Genomic DNA, 23,971 nt, shown 5'->3' on the forward strand with positions numbered 1-23,971 from the left:
ATGGCGACAAGCCCGCTGCCCAGCCCCACGGACATCCTGCTACTGTCGCCGTCCAGCGCGTACCCGCCGGACCCCATGAGCCAGCCGCGGGCCAACCACGCCGCCATGAAGCCCAACCAGGTGGGGCAGGTGATCCTCTACGGCATCCCCATCGTGTCCCTGGTGATCGACGGGCAGGAGCGGCTGTGCCTGGCGCAGATCTCCAACACGCTGCTCAAGAACTTCAGCTACAACGAGATTCACAACCGGCGGGTGGCCCTGGGTATCACCTGCGTGCAGTGCACGCCGGTGCAGCTGGAGATCCTGCGGCGGGCCGGGGCCATGCCCATCTCCTCCCGCCGCTGTGGCATGATAACCAAGCGGGAGGCTGAGCGGCTCTGCAAGTCCTTCCTGGGGGAGAACCGGCCGCCCAAACTGCCGGACAACTTCACCTTCGACGTGTCGCACGAGTGTGCATGGGGCTGCCGGGGCAGCTTCATCCCGGCCCGCTACAACAGCTCCCGCGCCAAGTGCATCAAATGCAGCTACTGCAGCATGTACTTCTCCCCCAACAAGTTCATCTTCCACTCGCACCGCACCCCTGACGCCAAGTACACGCAGCCTGACGCCGCCAACTTCAACTCATGGCGCCGCCACCTCAAGCTCACCGACAAGAACCCCCAGGACGAGCTGGTTTTCGCCTGGGAGGACGTCAAGGCCATGTTCAATGGCGGCAGCCGCAAGCGGGCCCTGCCACCCGTCCCCCCGGCCCCTGCCACCACCGCCGCCCCCTGCCACCCGCTGGGCTCGGTGAAGGCGGCGGCCACCGTGGTGGGCGGGGGGCTGCTGAGCCCCCACCTGCTGGCCGCTCCTCCGGAGCTGCACCAGAAGCGGCCCCGCTTCGAGGAGGACGACGAGCTGCAGGAGGCGGTGGCGGTGCATGGTAGAAAGAGCCCGCGGAGCTACCCGGTCATCCCGGTGCCCAGCAAGGGCTCCTTCGGCGGTGTGCTGCACAAGTTCCCCGCCTGCAGAGGGCTCTTCCCGCACCCCTACGGCTTCCCCGTCGCCGCCTTCGGGCTGTGCCACAAGAAGGAGGAGGGCGTTGGGGGCGGCGGGGCTGAGACCCGCGGCGAGGGGCACAAGGCTGGCGGGGGGGCGTCAGGCGGGGGGCTCTCGGGGCTCTTCTGGTCCGGCAGGAAGGACGCCGCCTTCTACCCGCCCTTCTGCATGTTCTGGCCGCCCCGCACGCCCGCCGGCCTGCCGGTGCCCGCCTACCTGCAGCCGCCGCCGCAGCCCCCCGGCGCTTTGGGCTGCTCTCTGGACGACGGCGCCGGGCTGCTCCGCCAGGCCTTCCTGGACCTCTCGGAGCCCGGCGGCGAGCCGGGAGCCCCGGGGCTGGCCGCGGCCTCCGCCGCTCCCCCCCAAGCCGCCGCCGCGGTGCGGGACCCGCTCTTCGAGTCGGCCCCTGGCGGAGGCGGCGGCGTGGAGCCGGTCTCACCCGCAGCCTCGGAAGGGGGCAGCGGGGGGGGCGGCCGGGTCCCCTCGCACCCTCCGCACCTGCTAGAAGCCGCGGGGGGTGACCGCAAGTCGGGTGGTGGCGGCGGTGGCTACCACCACTCCAGCGCTTTCCGCCCGGTGGGCGGCAAGGAGGACTCGGAGAGCCTGGCCAAGCTGCACGGCGGCGGCCCGCACCGCCCCGCCTCGCCGCTGCAGCTCCTGCTGCCGCCCCCGCCGCCCCCCGAGGAGGGGGGCTGCGACTGGCACCCGAACCCCCCGCCGCCGCCCCCGCACCACCTCCTCTCCCCCGGCGGCACCAGCTGCAGCTTTGCCAGCGAGGACAGCAGCGAGGAGGAGGAGGCCAAGGAGGATGAGCCCGAGGTCGACGTCGAGAGGCACAAGCCCCCCAAGGAGGAGGAGGACGGAGAGGAGGAGGAGGAGGAGGAGGAGGAGATGGCTGATCACCTGGTGGCCTCCAGTTGCTTCTTGCTCACGTGGGGTCCACTGGAGAAGGGTGGCCAGGATCGCCCCACTGCTGCCATCCCCTTCACCCGGCCACCCGTCGAGGAGAAGCCAGGCGAAGGCCAGGTCCCACCACAGCCGCCTCCCAGGCACCCCAAGGCCAGCAGTGGCAGCAGCAGCCTGGCACACCACCCGTCGCTGGAAGAGCAGCTCTCCTACAAAGATGTAAATGGCCCCTTCAGGCTTCATCCTGAGTGGGCTGCGTGGCAGAGGGGAGGCTGGATGGGTCCCCCCACCATGTGCCAGGCCACCATGGGGCCTGGTGCAGTGGCAGGGCCACTCTGTGTCCCCACCCCAAAACCAACCTACTGCAGCCCCTCATTCTGCTCCCCGGCACCAAGCCGCTTTGAGGCGGCGAGTGCCTCACAATGTGCCCAGCACACCGGGCCCAGCCCAGTCCATCCCTGGAGGCTTAAAAAGAGCAGATTTATTCAGTTGTTGTCTCAGTGTAGCACATGGCTGTTGGTGTCTGGCACCACAAGGTCTTCCGTGGTCATTGCGAAATGGCACACCCCTTCATCCCAGGTTAATGCTCGGGAGAAAATAATCCAGGCCCAATCTTAGCCCCTTGCCCACCCCGCACGCACCTGGGAGGTTGCCCACAAGTTTCCAGGGGGACACATATTCCTTCCCGAAAGGCAGTTGTGAAAGAGAACATGGTGGGATTCCCCCAAAATGTTGTTCCCATGGGTGCTCTTCTTGTGCTCGCTCTTGGTAATCTGTCTGAGACTACATATCTGCTCCTAATTGTTTTCAGTATTGATTTTGTGCGTTTCGCTCTTTTCTGTTTTTCTAGAATCAGAAAAGCAAGGAGAGTAATCAAGTCATCTTGCCCACAAAAGAGGATAACTTCTCAGGTGAGTACAGGCGTAGGTCTGCCCACTCGCCGTAAGGTGTGGGAATTCGCAGTTGCATGTGTTGTGTGGGTTTGTTCTGTCCCTCAATTTAAACAAAAATAAATCACTTCCATGATTTCAATTTAAAAAAAATCCATTAAACATTCTAATAGTCTCTCTGCAGTGGTAATTTAACACTATATTCATTCACATCCAAAACGCATCTCTGTGCATGCTGAATTTACCAATATGTATTTACTTTTTTCTGGATTCTGATACTCATTCTGGTTTGCCGTTTCTTGCTGGCAAAAGTATTTTAAGCACTGCCTTTTGTTTGGATTTCAGATAAGAACAAGGAGCATAATTTTTTCATCACAGATTCAGAGCCTTCAGGAGGAGACTTCTGGAGAGATATAGCAGGTAGGCTCAGAAGATGGTAGAGGATAAAGAGACAGACTTAAATTCATAATCAAATGTCTGAATATTTAGTACAAGGGTAAAGATAAAAACAATTGCAAGCAGATATAACAGAAAAATGTAAATAGGTGGAAAGCAGTGACATTAATAGGAATAAGATTATTAATTGCTGGGCATATTTCAGCAGAAATTTCAGAAATGTATCAAGTTACACAATGAAACAGGCTGGAAAAGCATAAACTGACAATAATTGAAATGTTCTCTTTGAAACCTTCCATTAAAAAGGATCACAGCTTATTGCTTTTAATATCTGTCAGAAAGACATTAAAGGTGTTTTATGACATCTATGCCAACATTTATATTATCTCCATGATAATGATCTCTACACAAAATGTATAATACATTTACAAAAATTACATTATACAAATTAAATGAAACCACCTTTTACTGATTGCTAAATGTCTCCAAGGGGTTTGGGAAAGACGTGATTAGAAGTTTTGATACTAAGTTGTCTATTGCAGTGTCTTAAGGAGAGGGTTTTGTTTCTTGGGAAAAAGGAATCTAATTTTCCATTTATGTAATGCAAACTGCCTTGGCTTTGACTATTCACGGTTAATTGACTGTCAAACGAGGTTGTTATCCTCAGGCAATGTCTGCAAATTTGCCTGTCAAATGAGACAGCAAGCAGGGAGAGAGAGAGTTGTACAAGGAGTGGAAATGAAGAAATGGGATCTTATAGAAATCTTATATAATAGCAGAGAACAATTGAAAGATCACAAACATTTGTAAATCTGTCCCATTTTAAAGGGCATTTTTAAGGAATACTTGATAAAACCTACTTTAGGTATAGCATATCAGGAAGAAACCTATCAGTGTTTTAGATTTTGTCAATTTTGTGATTGAGTTGGATCAAGGTTGTGGACCAGTGGAGAGTACCTAATTACCTTCTGTACTTTGAAACAATTACTGCTGATAGCACAACAGTGATACTAGCAGAACTAAACCTTAAGAACCCGAGAATTTTTAGGAATACAGTACATTGTGCATAGGAAGTGTCCTGCGCTGTGGCCAATATATTTTGAAGAAAAAAAAAATTTTTTTTTTTGTCTTTTCAAAAATGATTCTATCCATGCTCATTTTAAAAAGTAAATTATGGTAATATTTTGATTTTTTACGTAGACTTTATAGCGCCTCTCTCTATATTATACCCAAATGTTTGTATTCATTGTTATTATGTGTCTGTGGCAGCTATATGTTTATCTACGTGGTAAATTTAAATGTAAATTTTAGTTTTCAAAGATGTGACCTACCCTGTGTGTTTTGAATCTGGGGAGAGTCGTAAAGATACTGAGTAAACTGAGAGCAGCACCTGGGTGTCTGAAGGTCTCCGGACTGGATCTGAGATAAATTGACTGTAAAGAAATGCAAAATGTTTAGGGGCTCATTTCTGAAAATGCTTTCTGTGTGCTCTCTAAGCAAGAGCAGTCCCATTATCTTCAGAAAGATTCGTATTGGTATATTCATATAGGATTGGGCCGCCTTACTCTTGCCCAGAATTAGTGGGTTATATTCACAGTGCTTTTGTGCTTGATTGTCAAAACATTCTGCAGAATATTCTGGCTCTCCAATTTGTTTAATACAGTCAATACATTTATGAGTTATTTAAAGCTGTGTGTTCCTAATATGATTAAGAAAGATTAAATGATTCTGGAAAAATTCCTCTTGATTTGAGATCAACTTGTATTTCTTAAGTAGACTTAGCAAAAAGAATCCTAAAACAAATGCCATATTTTCTGTGCCAGAGACAATATTTGCGTATGTTCGCTTAGTATTCTCAATGTGCCAGTGAACTTGGAAAGTCATATGAGGCAGAGCTATTTCCAAGGCTGAAACAGATAAGGGCTTGATGATCCTGCAGCCGTTCGTACGGCACAGCCAGTAAACTGTTGGTGAAAATCCCCCTCTTCTTTTTAGTCAGGCAGTGTTCCGAAAGAGCTCAAAATTATTCATATTCCCACAGCAGTTTTGAAAGATATCAATGACCAACTTATGTAACTAGTCCAATTTTGGGTTTGTTTTTTTTTGGAAAGCCGCAGTTTGCCATCCCATCCCTCCTTTGGCACCTGCAGTTGAAGGGTAGAGAAGCTGTGCGTGTCAGGCACACAATGGCATTGTAATGCTGCTTTGCAAATACTGCATATTTTTTAAAGAGAAGTTGAGTTCTGTAAGTTTCCAAACCAATCTAAATTCGCATCTGTTTTAATAAGAAACGTGAGTTCTAAAAGTAAGTGATGATAACAGCTAGAAGCCAGCTTCTCAAATGTTGTTATGATTTCCCTGGTTTTGTTTCTTTTGATTTCTAAAAATATGGCTTGGCAAGCATTCCAGGGAAACTTCAGACAAGGAACAGTGAGCCAGATTCTTCTTTCATTTATTCATAAATATATATCCAGAATAACTCTGAAAATATTAGTGCAATTACTGTAGATTTACAGTAGTTTGTAGAGGATTGGAAACAGTGTGGTATGTCTTAGGTATGGCAAGCTGGACAGTTGTATAGTCTTTATGGGGATAAGTGGTAAAGCACTGGATCCAGAAGTTAAATGACAAATTTATTATGGAAGGGGTTTGCCAAAAAGCAAAGAAGTTAAAAGTTGAAGTGGGGGTGAAATTTAAATTTGAGACCCAGTACTGCAAATTAATAGATAAGGTTGCATGTGAGTACGTGGATGCACACGGCAGACAAAACTGCAGACAGGCGGTAGGATTGGGTCCTTATTTACTATTCCTGTCTCTTTTCTCTTCTGTTATTACTAAGGAGTTTAGGAGTTCTCTTTGAATTATTAAAAGGGGAGAATATTGTTAAATTTCTTTATTTTTGCAAGTTTCACAATATTCAGTGTTGTTTTTTGGGGGTGGGGGTGTTTAAGCCCCGTCTTCTAGATGCTGGTGAGAATCCCACCTTCCATTTAAAACAAACCAAAAATTAGAAATGTTCTAGCCCTATGCTGTTATGTGCTTCTAGAATAAAGTTATAAAATACTTCCCAGATGTATGCCCACGGCTCAGACCAAAAGCCAATTGATTTGTTGTCTAAAACATTTCATATTTTTTTGTCAGTCACAGTTTTTGAATGTTTAGTGTGAAATCCCCAAACTGTTTTTTCCTCTATCTGTTAGAGATATTTTGCAGGTATTTTAAAATCGGATGTCCATGTTTTGAACTTTAAATGGAGGTTATAAACTAGGCTTTATATCTGCAAAAATAGAACTAGTTTGTTTTAAAGTTAAACCACTTTCAGGGCAAATTAACATTTGAATCTCCAGATTTTGCAAGGCATGTATATCAGCCCCAGTACAGAAAAGCACTTAAAATATGCTTATTATGTTTCCTAAAATCGGCATATTTTCCAAAGGTCTGATTAGCCTATTGATTATTCATCCCCCAAATGTGGCATGAATATTCAAGATGCATGAATATTTTCAGTAAGAGTGTGTTTTGGTAGGATTTCTTCAGGACAAACGCAAGAACTGTGTGTGTCCTAAAGCAAGTCATTAATTGTAAATACAGATGGAGCCTTTGGAGCTCTCAAAGTCTGCTGGTTCACATCTGCCTATATTTTTTAAATAAATATATATTTGTACCCAGAAGATACCAATATCATCAGCACCGCGGTCTTTGTGCCTGCACACAGTACTCTGTCCAGCAAAAAAAAAAAATCACATGTAAGTTATGGTGGTCCTGGTAGACCATCAGTGCTGCAGGCTTGCTCACCTTGTAGGATTGAGCTGCAGGCCACGCATGCTCTGCAGTACATAGTGCCGTCCAGGAATAACAAGGCCGATGCCCAGCCACAGACAGAGCGATTTTTTTTTTAATTCAAATCTTAACTACTCCAGTGCGTGCAGAGCTAATGAAATAGTAGCATCCAAGAGCTGAGGTTGTGCCGATGTACAAACGGGGACCTCCTGTTTTCAGAGAGATGATAGTCATTTGAGGCGTGCCTATCCACAGACACCACTTCTCCTTTCCTCCATGTGTGGATGTTCATGTTCAAGAATAAGAATGCCATTCGTGTAACCCCAAAATATAACCCACTTTTATTCCAGATTAAAAATGTCTGCACTAAGTGGAAAGAACCCGAGCTAATTGGCATGAACAGAGGTACTGAAAGCTTTAGTGGAGGCAGTGCAGAGTGGCCATGGATATTTTGTCCCCTCCTGTCCTTAGCCAGCAGGCCGTTGAGGTACAGGTCGATTTTTCTGACTAAACCAAAGCTGAACCTCTCAGAAACAAACCCTAGATGTCCACAGAGGGGAGTTGCGCAGCTTTCAGTGCTTTTGTTTTATGTGCTGCTGAGCAGGCCCAAGTTTGTGTGTAGCAGACAAGACCCAAGAGAGTTATGGTGGAGCTATTATGAGGGGAAGTGATTTTTTCTTAGACTGATTAAAATTCTTTGGGCTTACTGTTTGTTTGTTTTTAAACACCTATTTAGCTTTTAATTAACATTTAAGAGAAAGGAAGCTGGTTAAATATTCAATACCTCCTCCCTTTCAATTAAGGTATAACAGTACACAACACATGATGAGGCCTCTGGGAAGTATGGAAAAACTGAGAAGAGCAGTTTCCTGATTATCATTTTGAGGGGGACTGGAAAGGTGAAACTCATCTGATTATTATCATTATTACCATTAACAATAATAATGTCAAGGCCTTGTTTGAACATCAGAAAGCTGTTTAAAAATGCGGTTGATTCTTTAAAACTGATGTGCTGGGTTTTGTCTTTAAATACATTCACTTTATCCTTCCTCTTCTTTACTTATTTGAGAGGCAAGGATTGTAGATTTTCTAATAAGCCTTTTCAGTAGCTTAGTAGGGAGGCTATAGATGCTGGAGAAGTTTTTCATCATACTACACACCCCTATTTTCATTTTAATGTAGTTCTTTAAGTCCCAGCGAGTCGCAGCCTCAAACCGTATGGCCCTGAAAGCTCATCCAAGCAGCTGGGAAAGAGCCGTCTGTGTGGCTGCCATGCTCTGTACTAGGATCTCGTCTCTTCCCCTTCCTCTTCCCACCCATGAAGAATCCTGTTATTTTCTGTCTGAGCCTGTTCTCCCTCAAAATTGCGCATAAAACATTCAGAAAAGAATGGCTAAAATGAAATTGTTTGGAAAAATACACTAATATTTATGATTTAATAAATACCCTTCCTAACCTTAAATTTTTTCCTTTTTGATTGTATACCCTCATTCTGTATTTATCTAAGAAAATACTTCTTTTACTAGCAATCCTGTTTAAAACTGGATTATGTTAACTAAGATAAAAAAGGCCATTTTGCATTATGGGAACGCTTCAAACCACTGCCCAAAAAGTGATATTTTTTTTCTTTTTTTTAAGCTTGTTATTTCTTTTAATGTGGTGAGACAGCTTACCTGTAGAAAATACTTTGTTTATATCAAATATAATACAAAAATTATTTTTTTTATAATTGTGTTATGTAAACAGATTTTTTAAATTGAATTGCTGGCACCGGGTATCAGTTGTGTAAATGTATATGCCTGAATTAGTTGTTTCCTTTTTTTAATAAGGACATAAGAAAAGAGAGCAGATGCTGAAATGCATAGCTATTGGATATGTTTCATATATTATGACTTCAAGGTTTACTAGATATAAGAATACATCGATTTTTAAAAACAGAAATAAACGTTTTGTGAAAAGATTTCTGACTGCATATGAAACAAGACATTCCAATTCAATTTTCAAATTTGCATATCATAACAACCTACTATCAAATGCATTGTGACAGCAGCTACTTAAAAACTCATACTATCTTACCTGTTGTACAGTGACTTCTTCAATGCTAGAGCTTTTTATTTTCCCCCCAAACCAAGAATTTTTTTTGACTCTTTCTTCCAAATATGTAAATACATGAGTAGCTTTACATGTGTGTCCTTCTTGTGGTTATTCAACAGTATTTAATGATGTGCATTTACTGTCTGGACAAAAGTGAGAATTAGTCCAATTAGTTTGATAATTGACTACTTACCAAATATTTTCTTAATTATTGAGAGTCCTTTTATACTTCAACTGTAAGTAATAGAAATTCTCCCAGTTATTTCAGTGAGAGTGGTATTTTGTCTTTTAAAAATGTGTTTTCCAGGCTTTTTTTTTTTTTTTTTCAAAACCCTGTTCATAGAAATTAGAGGAAAAAATCACCCAAGATAATTAAAATAAAACCTTCTGTCAGAAGGTTTGTATTTAAGTTAAACTGTCATCCAGGTGAATATAACACCTTGTGAAGATTTTTGTTGTTGTTTGTTTGTTTTCTTGGTTTTTATTTGCAATGGAAAAGGCTGAAAGAAGCAGTATGTATATATCTAGAAATAGTGAAATTCTGTTATTTAGAAAATTTTTTACTACTGTATCACTAAAAGTGATGTAAGCAACCAAAGACAGAAGTCTCTGACTTTGTTGACCTCACAGGTGTATCCTTTAGGTGCAAATCCAGCTGGTGTTAATTTTTTCTTAGCTGGTTGTTAATTAAATACAATTATAACAAGTCCTTGGCATGGAGCTATAGAAGATTATAAAGTTGAAGAGACAATGAAGGCAAAGGGGCTTATGGAAAAGGATTTTGCATGTGGATTCTGGAACAGGATCCTACCCAGCCAGAAAGCACGGATTTCCTGTTGTGAAGAGAGGAGATGAGATTGTAGACAAAGCTCTGACCCTTTCTCAGCTCACTTCTAGTCATTCTCCGATAAGAGCGTCTTCAGGAGGGGTTGGAATGAAAGCGTGGACCAGTTTGGCAGCATATGTGGAAGAGGAACTCTCCTTGGTATTGTGGAGACCTCAAGTCTCACCTGCAGGAAGTAGTGGTTGGGTAGACACTTTACTGAACTAGAAGCAAATGCAAGTCCTGCAGTCACTTCTGCAAGGCACGTGAAGATGTGCTGTACTCACAAAATGTGTCCAAGAAATAAAATTTGACAGAGTGTTTTTGGAGCCAAGAGAGCAGAGTGCAGTAGCATGCCTGAGACCCTGAGAGGAGCCAGAACTTCAGAGGAGTGCAGGTGGTACCCAGTTGGGGTTTCAGAGCCTGTACAAGGAAAAATGTCTCTGGTCTCAGGCAGGTCTTGTCCTGTTTGTGAATGATACTTAGATGCTGTAAGGAAACCTTAATCTTATTCTTTCTTTGTATTTTTTTTCCTTTTTCATTCCATGTTCTCTGAAGCAGTTGCATAGTAAAGACAATACTGGTGGAAAGCAGTATTGGTAAATCAGTAACTTTTTTTTCTTTCTTTTTTTAAGGCGAACACACACAAGAAACCAATTCACATCATTCACTGAAGAAGGATGTAGAAAACATGGGGAAAGGTAAAATAAATAAGGGCCTCTTATGTTACAAAACTGCTCTTTGTTTTAATAGAATATGAGTATAATAGGGGGCATTTTTGTTCTGCACCATGTTTTAAGCTTGTCAAGTAACATATGAATAATATATGGATCTTTGGGTGGATATAATTGAGATTAATGCATATATATCAATCAATACATGACACTAACATAATACTTTAAAATAATATATTACATTAATTTATATTCATGGCTTTCTGCACAAAATCTATTGTAGGTCTATGCAACGCTTTTTTAATAACTGCTAAAATATTTTGTCTTATAGTGATGAATTGCTCTACGACTGTTAACTCAAGAATTATTTATACAGATTAGTAAAAGCACTTTTCTTTCCTCTTTATTAGAGGAACTCCAGAAGGTTTTGTTTGAACAAATTGATTTACGGAGGAGGCTAGAACAGGAATTCCAGGTGTTGAAAGGAAATTCATCATTCCCTGTCTTCAGTAAGACATTTATCTGTGGTTTTGGTGTTATTCATGGGTTGTTGTTGGACTGTTATAAGCGGGAGAAGTATGTTCTCAGTTGTGTTGCCAGGATTTTTGGCTTAGTTCTACTGAGGTTGATGGCACATCTGCTGTAGTTTTTCAGGCTGCCAAAGCAGGTCTTTTGTAGAGAAAATCTGAAGCTGGATGTCTGTTTTGGTGTATATTTGACTGGATTTGATAACACTGAAAACAGTGCGTCATCAGGAGTAGAAAATGGGGAGTATCTCTGCCTCCCAGTGAACTTTGATCCCAGATCTAATAAAAATCTGTTAAAGCCTGTTAGAAGGGAGGGGGGTCTTCTAGCACAGAGCCATCACACCACTTCCTGTGCCATACTCCCTCTCTGCAGGAAGGAATGGCTGGATATCGGGAAACCTGTTGGGGACTTCTGGGGGTACAGGGATGTCAGTGTTCTTAACCAGCTTCTTGGAGGCTTTTGAAGACGGTAATTTATGGACATGTTTTTGTGGTCCTAGCTGATGCTGGAGAATTGATTTGGAGTTTAAGGAGTGTGTTTAAGGAGTAGAAATAACAGTTTGGATTTTTCCTCTTGAAATGGGTTGTTTGAGAGGGCTCTTGCCCCATGTCTGATGAATGGGGTGCTGCCTGGGGGGTATGGAACGTGCTGGCCATGTGTTAAATAAAAGAAAACAAAATAGTCGATTAGAAGGGTTTTCATAAAGCTACCAGAACGTTGAACTGCATACACAGGGAAATGGTGTAAGACCTATCAGTTAAAGCCTTTTGAATTACACTGGCAGCAACAGGGGAAAATGTGCTTTTAGAAAAAAATCCCACATAAATTGGGACAACCTAGAAGACACAGTAAGGGCTCTCCAGCATTTAATGAACGTAGTGTTATGGAGCTGGAATGATCAGGGCATCTTCACTGCCAGTCTATAGCACAGCACAACACAGAGATCAGTACTGTCACGCAGGCTTCTCCATGCCTGGCTGTCACAGCTTTGCTGCTGTCTGTCCCAATAGTCTCCTGAGTTGTGTTGAATGTAAAATGAAGGAAAAAAGCCTCTTTGGGGCCACCTTTTGCTTCTTCCAAATGTCCAAAGGAGGTCTGACAGCATCTCCGTTCACTGTTTTACTAATGTTGATACTGTTAGGTTTTTGGTGTTGTTTTTTTTTTGTGTGTGTGTGTTTTTTTTAATCTGCTTTTTAAACTCTCACTTTTTGTCCTTGTTTTCTTTTGAGAAATGGATGAAGCACTATATGATTCACAGCAAATCAGGATAGATATTTAAAGCCTTCCCAGACTAATTGTCAGCCTGTTCTGCCTTTTGCTAACTTCTATTAACTCCTGCATGACTGAAATGTCTCACCAACACTCAGGCAAAATACCCTCATGATGGTTTACCATAGTTTCTTGAAGAGTTCAGAAACTCTTCATTCTGTTAGACCTCCAAGTTCCTTCATAAAAACTCCAGGGACAAAAACCAACATGGCCAGTACCCTGAGATAAACAATTCAACAAAAACTGCTGCTACAAGTGGAGGAATGTTGCACCTCCCTGACTCAAAAGAAGAGGTGGGAACACAGACAGTGTTTTCCTGTTATTTAAAGAACATATGTTTTCCCACTTTCTGTAGCATCAGATAGGGTAAGTTCAGGGAAGCAAGAAAGTGCAAGGCAGGTCTCTGGAAATGACTCCATCTTTAGCCCAAATATTGAAAACTTCATAAATAAACAAGAGCCTGAGGTGGTGTAGATATTAATGAAAGGCGATAACCTCATCCTTCAGTATAAGTTCAGTCATTACTTGGGTTTGGGAGTGAGGTAGTTTTCAAATAATTTGTGTAGATCAAAATATTTGATGTGTGGTATTGGTGAAATGGCATCTTGGAGTTTTGCCATTCAGGTCACTCATTTATCCTTTTGTTCTTCTACAGTAAAATTAATGCTCTGTCATTGCCATGTAAATAAACACTGCAATTAAACCACATGAAATAAAATTCAAATAAAAGAAAAGAACACATACGGCCAACCAAGGAAGTGGCGACTGTGTATGCCAGCTTGAAAAATATGTGGTTTCAGCATACCACAAAGTAGTGGTCAATTTTCTTCAGGATTAAAATGGAAAATAGATAATGTGCTATAAACAATATATGTAAGTGACCGTAAAACCTATTTACAGATTTAGACTTAACAAAAAAAACCCTTCCCTATATAATAAAACAAGAAAATGGGTTTTTGTAAAGCAAGTAAGTGTAAAATCCAAGATTCTTCCTCTAGAGAAGTGTGTGTTGCACAGAAAGAGATGGGGTCTGCTCCAGGCTCTCGCTGCCAGACAGGGCTGCTGCTTCAGGTTTTTCTGTTGCCTACAGTGTCTCCTACTAGATAAGAAGTTTTTGTTAGGCACATCTTTTAGTTGGGTGAAAGGCTTTGTGGTGCTTCACAGTTCCTCAGTAGTGGTTGCATTTGATTTCCTTTGATTTATATGAATTCTACTGTGGTCTCTGTTTTAAGTACTGCATCTACTTTTTTCTTCTCTTAATTATAGATAACTTTCAAGATCAGATGAAGCGGGAGCTGGCATACAGAGAAGAAATGGTACAGCAGCTACAAATTGTAAGTTTGTATTCTATTAAAATGTTATGAACTATCACTTTTTTAAGTACACTCCTCAAGCCTTTCCTTTGCAAGCCATGCAGATGCAGTATTACTGAGCTCGTATTACCTTATGCTTAGCAAGATGTAAGCATGCGGTTCTCAACTGGTTTAGAGTCTAATTACCTGGAGATTTACTTTCATACAGTAACCAGATGGGTCTTCATGTTTCAATTAAATGGGATGTGTTGACTGAACACTCAGAGGTGCTTCTTCAGAGAGAAACATGAGGACTGAGTCAGTAAACCTTAAGCAGTTAAATACTTGCAATAGTTACCAAGGGGTGCAGTTCAGCCCTGGAAAATAAACCTTAGGATATGTCTTTTACTCTAATGGCTGAAATTTGAAAGTGCTTAACTCAGCAGTAAAGGATCCAGTTGTCAAAACGCAGTTCAGTGTATGCACGCATTGCTGTTTGGTCTATTGCTTGTTTTTTTAAATCAAGTGGGATTTTGCACGTGTGTGTGAGTTAGTGCAGCTCTAGATCCTTGCATACAAGTGTTCTGTTTTGAAAATTTGCCATTCAGGGTCTAACTGAATCCAAACCAAACAAAGAGCGGAGTACGTGAAGTTGTTTCTTACTCAGATACTGCTTAGTGGAGCACAAATGCAGTATTAAGAGCCGGGCATCCTAGCAAACAGGAGGCTGCCAGGCAATGTTTGTTTTGTTAGTGCTTTGTCTGTGATCAGTCAGACATTCAACAGTTTTTTGAGGCAGTCTTGCCAAAGATCTCCACTTGTCTGAATCAGCCCTGTGCTTGAGCATCTGAATTTTCCTATTGCTTGTTACAGACCCTGGGACTGGGAGGGGGTCGTCCAGCCTTCTGGTACTGTCATTTTCTACTTGATGGGTTACGACACAAAAATAAAGCTGAAGGCCAGGAATGTCAAGCGTGTGCACCTATGTTTAAAGGCATTTAGGAGTGGCCTTATTTTTAGAGCTGCCGAACATCCCTGCTCCCCGTTCCTGCTGACTTCAACTTCAGAGATTTCAATGAGAGATGGAGGGTGCTGGGAAGAGATTGTTTATGGAGAAAATTGAGTCCAGAACATCCTTGGAATTCTTTTTTTTTTTTGCTGCTGGTCTCCACTCCTTAACATGTCCAGTTGTTCTGCATTCCCTTTTGTCTCTCAGTGCCTGGCAGGGAGTTTGGCTCAATCTGTAAATTGCATTGTGACAGAAGATGGTCATTAGGATGTCATCCTGAAAAGCACTTCCCCTGCTGCTTTGGACTTTAGGCAGGTGACTGTCCAACTCCTGCTGTGAAGCACATCTAAGCACAAAGTTTGTGGGCCCACTTCAGCCTTTATCTCTCGTGTCAGCTGAACTTGAAGCTAACTAACTCTCCCTCCCAAGGTGAGAATGAATGGATCATATCTGTCATTCACTTTGTGGCAGAATCATGAAGTTGTTTCTGAAAGCATATATCCCAGGTCTTCACTGAGCCAGCTGTGGTGGTTTCTCAGAATAACAAGAAGTGGAGAAATCACAAGATTCAGCATAGTTCTTTTTCTTGGGCAGGAAAAGAAATATGATCATGTAATTCACACCCTTTTCATTAGCGGTATGTGCTACAGAAAGACTAATAGTCATTTAATCATTAAACAGAGCTGCCTGAATGTACTTACAGAAACTAGTTTCCACACTTAATGTACTGTACCAGCTGTTCAGAAGCTCTTCACTCACTGGCTGCCTGACTTTAGTACTGTTAATAGAAATGTTGCCAAAGCATCAGTAAGTCTTTGTTTGCATTTGGGTATCCCTCCTGATACTGGTGAGGCAGGCTGTGCAACAGTGAGACCAATGAAAGGATGTTTGCATATGAAGAACTCAGAGACTGCAGCAAATAACCAGTGTGTTTAAGCTGGGTGCAGAAATTGTCAGCGATGTTTTGGTTAATAACTGAAATGGAGTCAGCACTTTTGATGTGATAATCCCTGCAGTTACTTTAAGTTCATATGAATGTGTTCCATATGGTTACATTTGCCTTTAGGATTGAGCTGAATGGGCTAATGATAGAACTCCATTGGCCTTCTTGGTTTATGCCATGGATGAATTAAGTCTTTTGGTCCAGGTTACATAAAAAGCATGGTTTCTTTTGACTTATTTTTTGTCATTTTTAACAGGGGTAGATTGTTTTGTATATACCTGGAACATTGCATCATTGCTTTCACAAAGCTGCCCACACTTATTTTTCTCATTAACACGGGAGTACAAAGAGAAAAGCAGAAGTTCTTAATGCATACTCAAATCTTAATTTTAGTTACAGTTTCATAGGTGTATACCTGTATAGGCTTAAACACAAAAATTACTGGTTTAACTAGCTACAGAATTTGGCTTAATTGCTTTTTTATTTTAAAGATCATATGAATGACTCAGGGTTTTTTTGGCTCCTCTCACCATTGAGGGAATAAACAACTTAATTTAGTTCTTTCTGAACACTTATGCATGATCATAAAGGCGTCTCTTTGTTTAAAAGCACTCTTGTACAAAGTGTGTACCAGATGCACGTTTTGCCAGAACAAAGATTTCAGTCTTTCTGAACGAGAATTCTTCCAGCCTCCCCTTGCTGAGTAACAAAATAATCAGACTCCCAGAATTAAACTGCCTGCGAGCATTTGGTGTGTCAGAAAAGTTCTGGAATACAGCAAACTGAAGCTACGCTTGAAAAACTTAGCCAAATATGATTGCCTTTGAACACTGCATGCAAAAGGCAAAAGCAACATCTCCTTGAGAAACATTACAACTTTGTGGTGTGAACAAAAACTGAAGGATTGTTTGAGAGCAGCGTTTTGTGCCCAGACAATCCTTAACATTGAACACAACGCTTTTTTTTAATCACAGTTCTTGAATGACACCGTGAAACTGCAATGCAGAACGTGGTGACAAATTGCCATAGGAGTGAACACGTGCAGGGAAGTTGGGCTGAATTGGGATGGCAGGTCTGAGAGGCGATGGCTCAGGCTTCAGGTGCCCTCTGCTGTTACTCTGCAATCACTGCACACAGCAGCCAGGACTTGACATGTGTTTAACGTTCTTCATTAAAAGCTTCTGATAAAACAGTGTTTAATCAATGAGCTGTAATTTTAATGCTTTGTCCCCTCCGGACCTTTAAAAATTATTTTATGCCTTCATGAAAGTCAGGAACAAGGCTCAGATCTTTGGGAAGATGGAGGGGTGGGTTCTGTTCTGTTACATCCTCTGAAATGGATATTGACTTCTTTGGACACAACCTGGCTCAGTAGGTAGCTGGAGCTGTGGCCACTGGCAGTTTCTGTTAAGAAAGGAGTTGGTCAGAGTGCCTGGAGCAGCTACCAGGAAGTGTTGCAAACAAGTGTGTGCCAAGCTTTCAGCCAAGTGCCAAGGAGCAATCAATCATCGTATTTAACAAGAATATGAATTTTGAATCACTGAGTGCATTTTTCTTCCTTCCTCAGTGTTGTCTCCCAAAAAGGCTAAGTACAGCGCATGGACTTAGAGGTCATGTTCTGCTTCAAGCATGGGCAATCTGGCTTCTGTTAATTAAGAATTAAGTGGTACTGAAAGGCCACTGAAGAAATAGCTGTCCAGCAACTGGGGTAAATTCTAACATGGCACATGTGGTGCAGCCTCATAAGAGCTCACCTGGCTTCATAGTTGTTGGTTTCTGTCTGTTACAACCAGAATTTATCTGTCAGGACAGCCCAACCACCCTGACATAGTACTGAGTTAGCTCCTGCTGGAGTCTCTGCATGTTTGATCTTGTCTTCAGGGCAACTGCATTAGTGGATCAAATTTAAAAAGCATGAACTTTCTTCCTGCCTTCCTGGTGGGAGAAACAAATCAGAAGCAGCATTTCTGGCATGCTTATTTTTATCCTTTTATGTTTTTATAAACCCCTCTAAAACAGTGTAGCAAAAGAGTAGATCACTAAATAACAATTTTAAGCCTACTGCAAACAGGCTGGCTTTTCTTCGTTTCTTGTTAGAGTTCCTTTAAAAGTAGCTTGTAGATTCCCAGGAAGCCTGTCCACAGATGGAAACCACAGCTGTAGCCTATCCATCAGGAAAGGCTGAAAAAAAGAAGTGTCATCCTGCCATTGTGATTCAGATAGCTAAGATCAGGTAGTGATCAATCCCACTACTTTTATGTGGGGATAAAAGGCAGTAGGTTTCTGAGACACACTGGAAATGTAAATTATTCTGACATTCTATTGAAGTGGAAAATGTTGGTTTGGTTGGTTTTCATATTCACTCCAGTGAATTGACCACCTCCCTGCTGGCCTAACTTTGGGCTGATAATAATGCTCTGACCTCAAAGCTGGGTTCAGCTAGAACTCCTCTAATATTTAATGGCCTCTGACCCTTGGTGTTACTTTGAATAAACTCTGTTCTTCAGAGGCAGACAATAAAATAAATCAGGAACTATCTGCCTGCAAAAACTGATTTCTGGCTGCATCGTTTTTCATTCTGTTCTTTAAAGATTTACAAGGACTGTTTAAAAGAAAAAAAAAATCCACCATGGGGTGGTATTTCTAGTTTTCAGAGGTATGAAATCATGTCCCTTTGGATCCTACTGTTAAGAAAAGCACCGGTAGATTTAGTCCCTATTTTTTGTTATACAGGGAAAGTTGGTGCTTTGTACAACTAATGTATTCATTGTACATACAAGGAATATGCATGTTATTATGCAGATATGCAGAGATGTTGGTCACTGCATGCCCGACACTCCATATTTGAAAAGTGGAAATAGGAAATAGCAGTGCTTTATTGGGATTTCTGGTTTGGTCCTCTGCTTAAAGTGGTCCAGCTAGATCGATTGACCTTGACAGGAATGTTAGAGGCAAACATCAGTTCAGCAAGATGGCACTTGGATTTCTTGAGCTGTATCTTCACTGAAGTGTACATCTGCTGACACACAGATAATAACAGGTAAAAGAGTATTTCTGGAACTCTGTGTTCACTCTATCTTGATGACTCCAAGGCAGATTTCATTACCAAAAGAAAAGAGATGTTTTATCTCATAGTTCAGTGCTTGTGGGTATGTAGCCGTATACTTGTGGTACAAGTACCATTTTCTCCAGAATTTTATTTTCCACTGACCGCTTTTTAAAGACAGGTGAGCAAAACCTGTATCTTGACAATGCATCTGGGTATCTCTTGAACTGGTAGGGTGGAGCTGCATCTCTTCCTCCAGGAAATTTAAATGTTAAAGGAAATGAATGCTTGTGGAATTATTTTTTATGAGAAAGAAAAGTAAAAACTTCCTTTCCTTTACAAACTGCAAAAATTCTGATTTAAAAAAAAAAAAAAGACCCATACATACCAAAGAGCCACAAGCCAGCCTCTGCTACTGCCTGTGTGCAGAATCCTTTTTCTGTAGTATTCATGTGCTCCAGTAAAAACACAGAAGAGAGACTGCATACTCCAGCCTTGGCTCTCGATCACTGTGCATGCTATGCAGGCAGGTGTGCTGCTGTGAGCACATCCAGGATGGAAGTGTCTCTGAACTCAGCCTACACAGCTATAACTACTTTCACGAGGCAGTAGTGAAGAGACCCCCTCTAAGGCAAGCTGTTGGCACTTTGATTCCTCCTTCAGCTGTCAAAGACTCAGTGCATGCTTTTTCTTCTGTGTAATCCCTCATATCATTCCATTCCAAAGCACTGTGTGTGCAGAAACTGTAGTTTTCCATTGGCAGTTCAGCTGTGCATCGGTCTCCTTTCCTGCATAAATATGTTTTGTTTGGAAGGGCTGTCTTGGCTGGACACTGAGTTGTCGTGTGTGTGCTCTCTGGCAATGCAAGTTGTTTAACTAAATACTTGTAGGTACATGTTAGTGTTTTGGAGTAATGGAGATTCCCTGTTCAAGCAATAAAAGTCAGGGTGATGTATCATTGTGTACCCCACCTAAAAGGCAGTCTCCAAAAGAGGATGGTGCGCAGCAGCTTCTCTGGTGTCCACATGTAGCAGGAATCAGGCATGTGCTTTAGACTTGAATCCCCAATTCTGTCTGCTTGTGTGTGCTTCAGGTCATATTGTGGAACAGACTCAAGAGCTTGCAAACTGGATTCCTTCTGGATGAAGCAAAAGCAGGTGTGCTCCAGGAATGCACTGAATGTGCTCCAGCTCTTAGTGCATGATCAGTACCCAGGCTCAGGCTATAGGTAGCCTGAAGGAAAAAACTAAGGCAAATGCAGTATGGACACTGGGATTTTCTCCTGCACCCTACAGATCTGCTCCTATTGCACCTTATTTCCTATTTACATAGGCTTAGTCATGAGAAACATATTGCTTGATGCTTAAAACCCAACACCCAACCATCTGCTTTTTTGTTGTTTTTGGCAGGGGTGTATGGCCTTTGATAAGGGGCTGCACATTGGATCTTCATGCCTATTTAAGTGCTGATCCTGTCTTCATCAGAGCACTCACCTTGGATGCACTAAAGGGGACCGTAATGTTATGAACAGCCCTAAATATTGTTCCGCTGCAGCCCTGGAGTCATGAAACGTTCATCCAACACGAAAAGTAGCAGATGACATTGTAGGTGATTTAACTTGTGAAGGAAGTAGTCATTGTCCCTATTGAACACCCACGCCTCTCAGTTCCATTTATTACCAGGAGCATGGACAAACCAATACACGTTGAAAAGATGCTGATGTGCAAAATATAGCAGAAAAGTGGATTAAGAACAGTACATTTCTGACAGAACGTACCTGGTTGTACTCTCTAGGTCAGTATGTCTTGGGAGATGTCCTATATAATTGACGGTCATGCAAACTGATGTTGCCTATTTGCTGTTACGAGTGGGAGAGAGGAATAAAGTAGCTGGTAGAAACATCACAGGTCTCAGCTGAAATGTGCTTATCCAGACAGTTTGTTTGTGACTCCCTTTGCTGCCAGATTTGCACTGATCCTGTTATCTCAGAAGTAATGATATAAATCATGCAGATGGGTGATCTGATTAAAACTTTCTTTGCACAATCCTATCTGGTGCAGTTTGGAGAGGAGTTTTCCATCCTTTGCAAACACTGTGCCCAAAAAGGCAGCTCTCTCCCAGGGCTCAGTGGAAGGGCGAGCTCTGTTTTGGGGGGGGATCTAGCAGCAAGTTTCCTGATAGTTTTCAGCTTCTGTGAAGGGTAAGGTTGTAAGAGTAGTCAGACAAAACACCTAGATCATGGGTTCCTTCAGGTCACCAGTGGTTTGGGCTTCTCAGCTTGTACGTGGACGTTTCCCTTTTCTCAGGACTATGTAATAGAAGTGGTGTGCCCCCTGTGAAAGGCTTTTGTTCAGACAACTCATCTTTACGGACACTGCTTCTTCCTCGTGCTGCGTCTTTCAGTCAGATTGACCTCCTTTCCTGAGAAGCGAAAGGGTTAGCTCCTGAGCTGCAGATGTCCCTTTCTTTCCTCTCAGTCCCAGCCTTCCCTTTTCCTTACTGAGGCAGGCATGCACAGATACTCTCTGTGAGAGATGACAATGCAGATACTAGTGTAAACTACCAGTCCAGAGGCACTCTGAGCACAATTCACACAAATGTTCTCGCACACTGTGGGCATGATGCAGTTAAAACCAGAACAAGGGTGTACAAGAATGCATGTTAGGGAAATTGTGGATACAGGTGCAAATTCACCTGGTACTGGCATGTTATTACCTATACAGGGCAGGTTGCTTGAACTCAGTGCATTTGTCCATCTATTCCCTTTGCTGTTACTGCAGCTTTAGGCTTTGTTCCTGACTTCAGTTCAGCCCATTTGTCAGCTCACAGTAACATATTTGATGTTATTCCTGGCTATATTCTGGAGTGCCTGGCAGCAGAAGCAGGTCACCTCGGTGTGCGGCAGCACCTGGGAGCGTAGGAACATAAATTTTATGATCCCAACGTGAATTCCTCCAACAGTCCTTCCAGAAGGTAGCACTGAAGAATAGTGAATTTGTAGACACTTGGATTCCCAGCTAATGGAGAAATCTCAGAGCAATTTAGCTTTGTTGCATTCTAAAGGCCTAGCATTGAAAAAGAGCTGCCCCTTACTGCATCCCCTGTAGCCTGTGAACACATCATCCCACTTTGTTTCTAAATATAACCATGTTCCCTAATATGCCTATGTTCTGTGTTTTCCTTTAATTATTTGTTCCACTTCAGTGGCTTTCCTCAGATTGGTGCAAGTCAGAGATAGCTATTAAGAGCTTTCTAATTATAGTGATATAAATATATGAAGACTCATACTCCCAAACTGCTGTATTTTGGCTGCTCAGAGATCAGTGGTTTTTGCCTTTTGTTACAGACGGCTGATTTTTATCATTTCACAGGTAGCAGAATGGGTGGTCATTCTATTTTTGTGATGTGAACAAAACATCACAAGACATCTTTTATACTGGATTTTAATATCTGTCTGTTGTTTTAATCGTGGCCATTTTTATTTAATTTCTGCTTCAGCATTCATACAGCGTAAAGCAGTGGCTTTGTTTCTGTGTCATTGCAGATTCCCTATGCAGCAAGCTTGATCAGGAAAGAAAAGCTCGGTACACACCTCAGCAAAAGCTAAAGGTAAGTTTGTGAAAGGTGTTGTTCTGCCTGGCCTGGCCATCACCTTGTTCTCTGCAGCCACTGCGAGAACTGACAGAATCATTCTGTTGTGTGACATTACGGGTTCTGGTCTAACAACTCTGCCTATAGATGTGTCATGCTATGGTCTAAAGCTGATCGCAGACGTGCCACCCAAATTGCTAGCTTTCACTGGGGTAGGACATAGCAGTGAGAGTTGGGTGAATAGCCTGAGCAAGTACTTCTCTCTGACACTGGAAAGTGGCCTCAAGGTAATGGACCTTCGGCAGAAGGAGGGAAACTACCTTGACATTCAGCATGCAGTAAAAGTTCACACACGGGCAGGGTTTTTCGTGCCCATAACAGAGCTTCTGAGGAGAGACTGTCCTGGTTTCAGTTAGGACAGAGTTAATTTTCCTCCTAGTAGCTGGCAGGGTGCTATGTTTTGGATTAGAATGAGAAGAGCGCTGATAACGTGCTGATGTTTTAATTGTTGTAGAGCAGTGCTTACACCAAGCCAAGGACTTTTCAGCCTCTCTCTGTCCTGCTAGCGAGCAGGCTAGGGATGCAGCAGGAGCTGGGAGGGGACAGACCCAGGACAGCTGACCCAAACTGGCCAAAGGGGTATTCCATACCATCTGACGTCATGCTGAACAATATATAGGGGTGGCTAGCCGGGGTGGAGGGGGGGCCGGCTGCTCGGGGATAGGCTGGGCATTGGTCAACGGGTGGTGAGCAATTGCATTGTGCATCACTTATTTCGTACACATTATTACTATTAATACTATTATTATTATTATTATTATTATTATTATTATTATTATTGTTATTCTTTTCCCTGTCTTAATAAACTGTCTTTATCTCAACTCACAGACTTCACTTTCCCGTTTCTCTCCCCCATCCCGGAGAGGGAGGGGGGAGGGTGAGCAAACGGCTGTGTGGTGTTTGACTGCCAGCCGGGCTAAACCACAACAGAGACTTAAGTTGAACCAATGCCAGGAAAGAGTAGTACAGTTTGGGAGCCTTGCAGAACTACAGTGGTACTGTTTTCTGTAGTTCAGTCTCCTGCAGATGCATTGCAGGATCTTCCTGCACCCAACACCATATTTTTTCAGGAGTGTTTTTCAGAAACATTCAGTGAAAAGAACTGTTGTCTCCGTCATCAGTGACCTGGGTGATTCCAGTTCCAGGTGCTAAAGCCTTTAAATGACATTCTCTATTTTTTATGGTAAAACAAGGAGATTGAGGCTTGAAGACAGAGAGGCAAAAAGTCAGTAGCTCTGCTACTGTGTTATGCTACGGAATTTGGTTTGTGGATTCAACGAAAAAATCCTTGAGGTGGAGTAGGCAGATTAGAAAAATAAAGGGCAATTCATATAGAGACCTCAATAATGCACAAAGGAAAGGAGTTAAGGAGAAAGTCTGGGGCATCTGAATAAGGCTTTGATTGTATCAGTGATGGAAGTTTGTCTGAGCTATGGAAGAAGTAGATATTTACAAATAAAAAACATCAGGAGTAAGCACAGAGTAACCAGATAACCAGTATCTGTGGCCCTGAGCTCTGCCTGCTGAGATAACGAGATTAATCTAAGCATCAAGTTGGTCTGTTTTTGCCCTCTTCTGCATGCTTTCTTACTGACTGCCAGCATTTTCCAGTTGAGTCTACATTAATCTGAG

General features: G+C 42.9%; 1 protein-coding gene across 1 annotated transcript; it reads left to right on the forward strand.

The window, feature by feature from the left end:
* On the forward strand, positions 1-22,295 carry LOC121062933 (SKI family transcriptional corepressor 2-like). Its single transcript, XM_040543237.1, has 8 exons — positions 1-1,354; positions 1,454-2,163; positions 2,795-2,855; positions 3,180-3,254; positions 10,563-10,628; positions 11,012-11,110; positions 13,665-13,732; positions 22,233-22,295. The coding sequence occupies exons 1-8, from the start codon at positions 1-3 to the stop codon at positions 22,293-22,295; spliced, it is 2,496 nt and encodes an 831-aa protein (XP_040399171.1).
* The last annotated feature ends 1,676 nt before the right edge of the window (positions 22,296-23,971 follow it).

Source organism: Cygnus olor (assembly GCF_009769625.2).
Source record: "Cygnus olor isolate bCygOlo1 chromosome W unlocalized genomic scaffold, bCygOlo1.pri.v2 SUPER_W3, whole genome shotgun sequence".
Classification (NCBI taxonomy): Eukaryota; Metazoa; Chordata; class Aves; order Anseriformes; family Anatidae; genus Cygnus; species Cygnus olor.

What these genes read in the sequence shown, in the direction of transcription:
- LOC121062933 (XM_040543237.1), top strand. Translation starts at nt 1, where the DNA reads ATGGCGACAAGCCCGCTGCCCAGCCCCACGGACATCCTGCTACTGTCG. An exon ending in AGCAGCTCTCCTACAAAGAT is followed by an intron (nt 2,164 to 2,794) that starts GTAAATGGCCCC and finishes CTGTTTTTCTAG; the next exon opens with AATCAGAAAAGCAAGGAGAG. An exon ending in TGTAGAAAACATGGGGAAAG is followed by an intron (nt 10,629 to 11,011) that starts GTAAAATAAATA and finishes CCTCTTTATTAG; the next exon opens with AGGAACTCCAGAAGGTTTTG.